The 10,999-nt window shown below is 38.6% G+C and overlaps 1 protein-coding gene across 2 annotated transcripts in view; it reads left to right on the top strand.

Annotated features, from left to right (window-relative positions):
• Positions 1 to 10,999, top strand: part of col8a2 (collagen, type VIII, alpha 2) — a 172,146-nt gene extending 161,147 nt beyond the window's left edge. For both annotated transcript variants that reach the window (XM_078423168.1, XM_078423169.1), the window contains exon 3: positions 5,897 to 10,999. In XM_078423168.1, the coding sequence (XP_078279294.1) occupies positions 5,897 to 7,821 (1,925 nt within the window). In that variant the 3' untranslated portion in view covers positions 7,822 to 10,999. The remainder of the gene's footprint in view (positions 1 to 5,896) is intronic.

The following is a 10,999-nucleotide window of genomic DNA, read 5'->3' on the forward strand; positions in this document are numbered from 1 at the left end:
TGTTCAGGAATGGAATGTCCTTGCAGTTCACGTACCTCAGTCTCAACACCTCGCACTCCAAAATTATAGAACCCACTACAAATTTCAAAATGATACTGATATTGGAGCAACAGCTAAGTTAGACACTTCAGCTGGCCAATAACCTATACGCTTCCCAGCTAACAATACGGTTCTTTACCAATGAGAGAATATTTTGGTAAAATGTGTAATTAATTCACCGCACCTGGCGTACTGTGTGCAGTTTTGGTCTCCAAATTTGAGGAAGGACATTCTTGCTATTGAGGGAGTGCAGCATAGGTTCACTAGGTTAATTCCCAGAATGGCGGGCTGTCGAATGTTGAAAAACTGGAGCGACTGGGCTTGTATACACTGGAATTTAGAAGGATGAGAGGGGATCTTATTGAAACATAAGATTATTAAGGGATTGGACATGCTAGAGGAAGGAAACATGTGCCCAATGTTGGGGGAGTCCAGAACCAGGGGCCACAGTTTAAGATTAAGGGGTAGGCCATTTAGAACAGAGATGAGGAAAAACTTTCTCACTCAGAGTTGTAAATCTGTGGAATTCTCTGCCTCAGAAGGCAGTGGAAGCCAATTCTCTGGATGCTTTCAAGAGAGAGTTCGATCCTCTTAATGATAGCAGAGTCAGGGGGTATGGGGAGAGGGCAGGAATGGGGTACTGATTGTGGATGATCAGCCCAGATCACATTGAATGGTGGTGCTGTCTCTAAGGGCCGAATGGCCTACTCCTACACCCATTGTCCATTGTCTATTGTCTATCCTCATTTAACTTCAAAGGGCTTCCAAAGGTTTTCAGCAAAACTCAGGCTTCCAAATCATGGAATGTTTATGGTTTATCTGGGTGCTGGATTGGGGCTCAAGTCAAGAAGTATACGGACTCACAGAATCTACTGAACAACGACCAGATTCCCAAATGACTTTCAAAATCTTATATTATTTTAAACTTTAACTTTAGTTAGTACTGGATCCAGATCAAAAGTATATCGTGCAAAGCTGAATAAATGAAAACTTAATAAAGGTTCTTGAAAGTCCATAAACCTGTTCATCCTTTGGGAGTTTGAGTTTCGTACAGGTGAGTATCCTTCAAGACACAATTTAAATATAAATACTCTGATAAATATTTCACAGTAGTTTTTTAAATGAAAATGTGAGCAGCCTTCAAATCCCAGACCCTTTCCTTCTCTGACATAACTTTCCAGATTTTGTTTAGGAAGGTCAGACATGTTGGCAACACTTCCCATTGATGTTTCTTCCCCTGCACAAAGCCAAACCCTCAAACATGTCTCAGACGGCTAAATATGACCTATTAGTAATGAATGTACATAACAACCTCCGATGTTTGCCAATCCTTAATCATCTACACTTTTGACCCAATTTCCTAATGGAGAAATTGTCACACACAAAAATTTTATAGAACATTTTATACAAACATTTTATAGAAGGAATAAAACAAAGTAGTAAAATTTATTTTCAATTCTTTCCTGCACAATGGGCACTCTCATGACGACTGGTTTGTTTTCTGGGAATGAGGATCACATTGATAATTCTCTGAATTATCACTATTTATTTTTCTTTCTTGCCACGTTCTCATGGACTGAAGGTTTCCAGGACCTGCTTTGTCCCAGGGGATAATGATTCCAAGCTGTGTCGTATGTAACTGCAAATTTTGCCCTATGCCTGCATATGGAATTAAAGATTTTGTAACCACTTTGTTTCAGAAAAATATATAACATGTGCACAAAACCTCATTCGGGAAGTAATTCTCACGTTGAATTATGTGGAGTAAACTGCCATCTAGTGGTAGCAAAAGAAGCTTCTGTAAATTTATTTAAGCAGGATTAAGACCTTTCTTTTACTGGATGATGAAAAACAATGTAAAGCATAAATATTGTGCAGGAAGGAACTGCAGATGCTGGTTTAAACCGAAGATAGGCACAAAATCCTGGAGTAACTCAGCGGGCGGGACAGGCAGCATCTCTTGAGAGAAGGAATGGGTAACATTTCGGGTGGAGACCCTTCTTCAGACTTACCAGTACTAACCACCGGCTAGCGCCATACCACCAATTTGTTAAATGAGTTTGTTGCAAAAAATATGAAATTCCGTGTAATCCTAGAAACAGTCTATGGGCTTCATCTTTATCTTAATTGACTCAGAAAAAATCTTCCTGAGATAGACTCAAAATGCTGGAGTAACTCAGCGGGACAGGCAGCATCTCTGGAGAGAAGGAATGGGTGACCATTCGGGTCGAAACCCTTCTTCAGAAGAAGTCTGGTATTGAGATTCTCCATATGGTGTGGAAGTTCCAAAGCTGTGGTCAGCTGTTTGCCATTTTGTCAGTTATGCTCCTATACTGTATTGGATTCATTATAGAACTTAGCTTGGGAACAGGAAGTAGCAGGGATTCCCCCTCATTCACACTGAAGATTCCATATGAAAGGTGCTGGACCAAGTTAGACATTGCATAGGAAATGTTTTGCCATTCTTTTCATAGTCATTGAGTTATGAAAACTCTTATAGAGTTATAGAACCTGGTGATTTTGAGGCAATAGGCTCACAGACTCACCCCTGAAAGTTGACTTATTATCTTCTAAGGAGAATCTCAATGGTGTTGAATTTTACAGGTGCAATTGAAGATAGTTATTCTGGCAGTTCCCTGCAAAATTCAGGCCATTATTCAAAGATAATTAATTGGCCAAAGGGAGTTTAGTAACAATGGTCTAAACATTTTCCCGGAAGACTGGAATACAATGAAATGCTCGCTGCTTTAAGAGCTGTACATCTTTGCAAAAGAGCCCTACTAAATTGTTGAAGTACAAAACTGGTTGAAAGTACAGATGAAAAGTAACCTTCTCTTGACTTTCTGAAGCTAGTTCACTGGGTTCTGAATTCATTGCTTGCTATTCCTGTATCCACCATAATATGACAGAGTTCAATTGCACAAGGCCATATAACCATTACTCCTACTTGAAGAAATAAGGCAAAAGTTCTGCCAACTTACAGGAACACAAATTTCATTTCACTTAAATATGTTACAAATAAGAGGAGGAAAAACTTTAATTGATAGAGTGCCTTTCACGGTCAACATTTCAAAATATTATACAGTGAACAAAACTCCACATAATTAAATAAAGACATCACTATATCAGAATATTATCAAATGAATAATTTAAGTTTTAAGTTAAAATTATTACAAATTGGAATAATTTTAAAGTTAATAACTACAGAAAAAAGGGCATTTTATCTTTTGTAATTGATTTTATTCTTTAAACACTTAATTTCAGTTTCAGCATTATTGAATTAGCAAGTGTGAAATTTGAAACTGTACTCTGTAAGTGCTCCAGAGAAATCTGGTTTGCTTGTTTAGGTGCAGTGGTGTTCTGTGAATGTGTGCCAAAAACGTCAGTCACCACCAGTCTTCCTGATTTGATACTTGGTTTGGTCCTGTCAGTTCATTATGTGGTTTTGGAAGGCTGTGTTGAATTGGCCCATTACCTAACCGGGTAAAAGTTAATCCCAAAGCCATTAGATAAGACCTAGAGAAGACTTTTGTAAATGAAGACCAAATGGTCTTTTTCAGTCATTAACATGTGGATAAATGTTTTATGTTGGTTAAAATGCCCTGAACACCAGACAGTGAGTGGAGCAAGTAGCTATGCTGCTTACTGCGGCCCTGTTACCATTGCTTATTGGAGTTAGATCTAGAGGGATACACTATTGAAAGCTGTAGCTAACAACAAAATGAAGTGATTCTTTGTTTATGGAACAAGTCTCAATGTAATTGAGGTTTAGTGGTAAGGATTAATTTTTAAACTGTGCTATGCTAGAGAATGTCTTGTATTTTAATTGATCAATTTAATCCAGGTTAAATATCTAGGTGTGTTTAAGACTCATTTCATTCAATTGATTATCTTCAGTTATCACAGATAACTCAAACAAAGAAGTTGGAAACAGTTATAGCATTTGCCAAATTCACACAAGTACAGCATAATATAGAACATAGAATAGAGAGGAGCTGTGATTAAATGATTTGTATTTTTGTGTTTTAATGTAGCTCTCCTGTCAATGCCATCCAAATGTTTCCAAATGGTAAAATGCACCAACTGTTAGATATATTGCAACAAAGTTATTGGGAAATGGTACATTGGGAAATGGTCCCAACTGTACTGAGCATTAAGATCATTGGTTTCCCTTCATGTCGTGCACTGTCAATCCGTTATCATTCATAGGTCTCCATCCTTGAATTTTTGACCTAACACTATTGCAAAATAACCACTCTCAGCTTATCACAGAAACTGGGTAATGGCCAATTCATATGACCTAGCCAACTTTTCTCGCTTTCTGAAAATAAATATTTTTAAAATGATCAGACGGTGATTTAACTTTTTGTTGCATTAATAAGTTAGATGAAGGAGGTTGAGGATTTAGATTTTTAACCAGTGGCTAACATTTTTTCCACCAATTACATTTATTCAATAAAGGATGCATCATGATTTCTAAAGCAAAAAGGTAGACCTGTTAGGAATACCATACTTCCGATTATATTTAGTTGGTACATCTCATAATTCTTCTCTTCAAAATTTATAGGACTTTATTCCTTTGAGTGCAGGGGGCTGAGGGATGATGTTATAGAGGTGTATAAAATCATGAGAGGAATAGATAAGGCGAATGCACCGAGTCTTTACCCCAGGGTAGGAGAATCAAGAATGAGAGGGCATATGTTTAAGATGAGAGGGGAAAGATTTAATAGAAACCTGAGGGGCAATGTTTTCACACAGAGAGTAGTGGTGTATGGAACAAACTGCCAGATGAAATAGTTGAGGCAGGTACGATAACAACATTTAAAAGACATTTGGGCAAGAACATGGTGAGGAAAGGCTTAGTGGGATATGGGCTAGGGACAGACAAATGGGACTAGTTTGGATGGAGCATCTTGGTCGGCATGGACAAGTTGGACTGAGCAGCCTGTTTCCGTCCTGCGTACCTCAAAGACAAGTTCGTTGAGTTTGCATGCACTCAAAATGATATTTGTACCTTTCAAGCGGGAAACTAGTGAAAATATTTGCAGCAGCAGATTAGTATGTCAATGGGTTTAATGCAAGAGCTATGTTGCCTTCGCATTTGTTCAAACCATTTAACATTACTGTGCTAACAGCAAAGTTCTTAGAAATTAAACAATATATTTCAGTGGTTTGTGGTAGATGATGAAACTACTTGTGTTCAATTTGAATTTCCATTAAAAAAATGAATGAATCAACAACTTTAAAAAATAATATAGTCAACATATTCTGTCATATTAGTGACTACCAAGAGTTATATTTAATTGTTTATTCAATTTTTGGAAGTGTTAACTGAGGAGTGGTTATTAAAGCAGATGGGATCTTTGAATTCATTGAGGATTAGGTTGCAAAAGAAGTACAAATATGTTGAACCTGTCCAGTTATAAATTTAGATTTGAGAGGCTGGTGTTATTTTCCTTTGAGGAAAGTTAATTAATAGAAGATTTGATTGAAATGCACAAGATCGTGACTGTCCTTGGCAGATTGACTAAATATCCCATTAGCAGATGGTTCAATGACCCCCAAAACTTAAACATCTTTTGGCTTAAGATCCAAGAGGGATATAGTGGATATATACTCAGAACCAGAAATGTATTGCGCCCTGTACGAATGGTGGAAACAGAATCAATCAGTGCAGTCAAAGGGGAATTGGGAGAAGCATGACATTAGTTGGAGGTCAAGGCAAAAGGTAGGGAGGGGGGTTGCATTGGGATTGATAAGATCAGGTTTCAGTATAGACTTAATGGGCCAACTGGTCTGCCACTATGCCACAGTAATTGTATAAAATAACTTGGTTTTGCATTTTTTATTGCAACAGAAATTCCAGTGATTCTTCCGGCGGATCTCAAGGGTGATAAAGGTGCACCAGGAAAACCTGGACCAAGAGGACCATCTGGGCCACCGGGAATGCCAGGCAATGCAGGATATGGCAAACCAGGTCTTCCAGGCCCAACCGGACCTCCAGGGACACCAGGATTTTCACGCTTTGGAAAGCCAGGAATGCCGGGAATACCTGGTAAGCCAGGTATCAAAGGGTTTCCTGGACCTAAGGGCGATGAAGGACCCAGAGGAGATCAAGGACCCCGAGGCCCAGCTGGGTTTCCAGGAGTACCTGGGCCTGTGGGATTTTCTGTCCCTGGGAAGCAAGGACCCCCAGGGATTACTGGTGCCCCTGGACCTAGAGCAGAGCCTGGTGAGAAAGGAGAACCTGGTGCTCCAGGGGAACGTGGTCCCAAAGGTGAGGTTGGGTATGGTAAACCGGGTATACCAGGAGCAAGAGGTAAGGAGGGCAGTCCAGGTAAATCTGGGCCCTCAGGGTTACCCGGTTTGGGAAAACCAGGAATTAATGGTTTACCTGCTGTCCATGGTGAGAAAGGTGAATCAGGACCCAGTGGAGAAATTGGACATCCAGGACCACCTGGTCCTCAGGGTCCTGCAGGAAAGCCAGGATTGGATGGCATAGGGAAACCAGGTCATAATGGGTTACCAGGTATCCCAGGATCTGTAGGTCATAAAGGTGAGCCTGGACCTCCTGGTGCTCGGGGTTTGCCTGGAGTTCCAGGGTATGCAAAACCAGGAATGAATGGATTAAAAGGTCAGCGTGGGCCTCCTGGGGCACCAGGTGCTCCAGGACCCAACGGTGAACCAGGTGCAAGTGGTTTACGTGGTGAGCAAGGCCCCAAGGGTGGGCAAGGTTATCCAGGGCCTACTGGTTCTAAGGGGTTAATGGGAAGGCATGGCCCACCAGGGCCTGAAGGCAAAATTGGGCTAAATGGGCCACCAGGGCCAAAAGGAATCCGAGGGGATCAGGGATATAGTGGGTTACCTGGAAAACCTGGTGTACCCGGGGAAAAAGGTTTACACGGATCTTCAGGAGCACCAGGTAAAATAGGTCCAAAAGGAGACACTGGACCTGCAGGAGGTTCTGGGACACATGGATTAGCTGGTCCTGTAGGACCAAAAGGAGAACCAGGGCATGGAGGACAGCCAGGACCCAGAGGTTCTTCAGGAATTCCAGGAATTCTGGGGCCAACAGGGCCCAGAGGACCAATAGGTTTACCTGGTCCCAGAGGCAATACAGGGCCACCAGGCTTACCAGGAGATGGAAAATTAGGATTACCAGGTATTGCAGGTCCAGTAGGTCCAATGGGAAACCCTGGCATTCCAGGAAGAATGGGAGTTCAAGGCTCCCCTGGGCCTCCAGGTCCACCAGGCCCGCCCGGCATCATCATTAATGGGGATACAACACGTATTGCTAGCCTGCATGGTGGTGTTGATGGTGCATCAATACCAGGAAATGGAAAACATGGAAAACCACAATATGAAAGAGGAGAAATGTCTGCACGAGTAGCTCCAGCTTTCACTGCCATTCTCTCAAAATCATTTCCACCATCAGGCATCCCCATTAAGTTTGATAGGATTTTGTATAATGGACAACATGGTTATAATCCATCAACCGGACTATTTACTTGTCAAGTTCCAGGTGTCTACTACTTTGCTTATCATGTGCACGTGAAGGGAACCAGTATCTGGGTGGCACTATACAAGAATAATGTGCCTGCAACATACACATATGATGAATATAAAAAAGGATACCTTGATCAAGCATCAGGGAGTGCGGTCCTGGAACTGAAAGAACATGATCAGGTGTGGATGCAGATGCCTTCAGACCAAGCTAATGGTTTATATTCCACTGATTACATTCATTCCTCTTTCTCAGGATTCCTACTTTGCCCAACATAACGTTGATCAACTTGAATTAGTGGATTTATATATTGTGTAGTAATAAACTGTATTAAGAGGGACACTGGAAAAACATACAAGTGTTATATGTCGCTACCATGTTCCAGTATTAAAAAAAGTCTAGACAGCCTCTGGATGATAATCAGCATATTATAGCAACCACAAACATCAGACATTTTCCCTAATGACTGCACATTTTCAGCTTATGTTATAAGGGATTTAATGTGGAACTGTTTTTTTTTAATGATCAGTTAGAGGCAAAAACATTGTCAATGAAGATTGATATGATGTATGTGACACTTGTATTCCCTGTGCTATTTTGAGTAACGTTCTAAGTAAGGATGCATTTCTTGTTTTTTTCCCACATTTATACCATTGACAGAAACAAACTATCATATTACACAGTTGTACTCTAATTATTATAATCACATCTTTTTAAGTGCAATACGTGATAGGTGGTGTTCCATTGTGAATTCAGACAACTGTGTATACTGACTGAGAATTAAAATATTGAGGAATGGTATAATCGGCACTGCAACTTGCTTGAATTTTAAATTTCAAATTAACTTGTAGTTATGTTATGCTGACAAAAAAGTTGATGGATAACGGATGTAGTACAAGTAAATGTTTCTTTTGTACTCATTAAGTTTTATGTATTTTGCATGATCTGAGATGTTACCAAACATCAATTTAGTTGGAATGAAAGGGTAAGGAACATTGAACTGTACCAAAATGAAATAACTATTGTCAGTGTATTGGTATTGGCATTGGTTTATCATTGTCACGTGTACTGATATACAATGAAAAGCTTTGTTTGGTTGCTATCCGGTCAAATCATATATTTGGTGCTCAAGTCTCAGGAATGGGATTTGAATCTACAAACTTCTGACTCAGAGCTGAGAGTGCTGTTCATTGGTTAACACCCAAATCACAATGTGGTGCACCCCAACATTTCACTAACAAATCATCAACTGAGGAGACAAAACGGGAAATCAATCTGTCATTCCTTCCAATGAACTACTAAATTATCCCAGCTGATGTGATCTCAGATTACTTATTCACAATGAATACCCTCCTTCTAGATCATAAATTGTTATGATTCTCACATAGTGAAGACACCTCTGTGACAGATCTAGTGTAGTCACGTAGTAATTTAACAGTTTGAGGGCAGCTTAACCGCTGCATGCACACATGCCACTATTTTTCAAACTAGCAAAGACTGTGAAAAGTTTAGTCTTTTTTTCAAGCTCATAACACAAAGCTTGATGAGAATCCCTTATCAAAGAATTCCAGTCAAGAGGGAGTAGAGATCTAGTGGCACCTTGGAGCAAATGGACCATGGGATCACTATTATGTTGCATGCTGGTAGATCCTCGAAGGTTTAGTACATTGCTGAGATTCACCAATTTCGGTAAGTCCTATTTGTGAACAATGCCTCATATGAGAAATGTGTTACATTTGCCGACATGTTACACCAGATTATGTCATGGCTTCTGTGTTCCTGAGCCGTGACATTTATACAACAGTAGATTTTATATTTTTCAAGGAGTATTTGTGCAGATTGGCATTATGAACTTTCGGGCAGTGTGGTTCTTTTCATGGTTACATTTTCTGATCTTAATAGGCTAAATTAGTTTTGTTGCTAAAAATAATTCTTGGTAGTAAAACTTAGTTAAAATGTATTACCGCAGAATTACTTGGGATAGTTCATTTGCAAATGCCTTACCTAGGTTTTCTTTTCTGCCTCTTCTTTGTCTGACCTGTTAATACTTACACTGACATGGAAAAACATTGCAAAGTAATCCAAGCACATAGAATTTAAATGTCCAATTAGATTTAAAATGGAAATGTAGAATTTTTAAATATACCAATGAGATGAATAGAATATCAGCATTCTACTGATATGCTCATTTAGTAATGAAATTCAGAATGTGTAGCAGAAATGTTAAGTGGCTGATGAAAATTGAGTATGGAATAGATTTATGATGTAATGTGATTGATTATGAATCAATAATAATGAGCATAAAAAAACATTTAAAACTGTTTTATGTTCTACCAGTCCTTTCCAGACATTCTCTCTGAAGTATAATAGTTACATTGCTTACAAAATAGTTAAGAGTAAATGAGTTCAATTTACTTTTGAACTTTTAGTTGGAGTAATTGATTATACAGAATCAAACTGATACCCAAGACAATTTGGATAATGAAATGATGCCAGGAAGAATTCTGTTTATAGGATCTTACAATTATTTTTATGCAATGTAGATTGACTGTACACATTACTTTGTGAAAAATAAATTTATATTACCCATTGAAACAACATAATTAAAATAAACTGCACAGCAGAGTTTGGTTTTGAAGGAATGGGCTGATAATTTAGTCCCAGTTATTAGAACATAATTTGGAGCTAAGGTAATAAAATTTAGTGCATTATATAGAAAATATAAAGTGGAATGATAATTTCTCCAAAATTTCAATTATAACCACAGGGCTGTAACATATTTTGTAACAGAATTCCTACCAGCTCATGAAGTTATATTTCAAAACAAAACATAAGCACTACAGCAATTATGAAAAAGCCCAAGGTGTACATCTGTAATGTCAAAATGCACAAGAGATACCCATTATTTCAAAGATTAACGCTTAAGTCAATAGCTTTGAATTTTAAGCAGAATAAATTTGTTAATGTTTACTATACGAATTTGCTAATTTAGCAACATGAGACCACAATCTGATACCTTCATTCTTCTACACCAAAGTCAACAGAGTTGTCGTCTAAAATTCAGTTATACATTACACTTTATTGATCTATTGTTATATCAGATGCCAGAATAATTATTCCAAAATGAAGAAATTGCATTAAAATGTCCAACACTATATATATATATGCAACTTTAGATTATATGTATTTTTTAATGGACGGTTGTTTTCACGTCAATCACGAATTCGTAAACCTGGACAATCCCATAATTATGTTATTGAATTATTAATATTGATGAGAGAGAGTCATTCTCCGTCTTTTTGTCAGGAGGAGAATTTCACCTTCATAGTCATCAATTTCTGATGTGGAAGGACGTCTTCTTATGTAAATACTTACCTGCACTGTAATAGCATCTGGTAAAATGCACTCTTATCTGAATTGAAAGCTGGAGTCTTCTTTGAAAACTAAACTACTTGA

The sequence above is a fragment of the Rhinoraja longicauda genome, chromosome 27 (genome assembly GCF_053455715.1).
Source record: "Rhinoraja longicauda isolate Sanriku21f chromosome 27, sRhiLon1.1, whole genome shotgun sequence".
Lineage (NCBI taxonomy): Eukaryota > Metazoa > Chordata > Chondrichthyes > Rajiformes > Arhynchobatidae > Rhinoraja > Rhinoraja longicauda.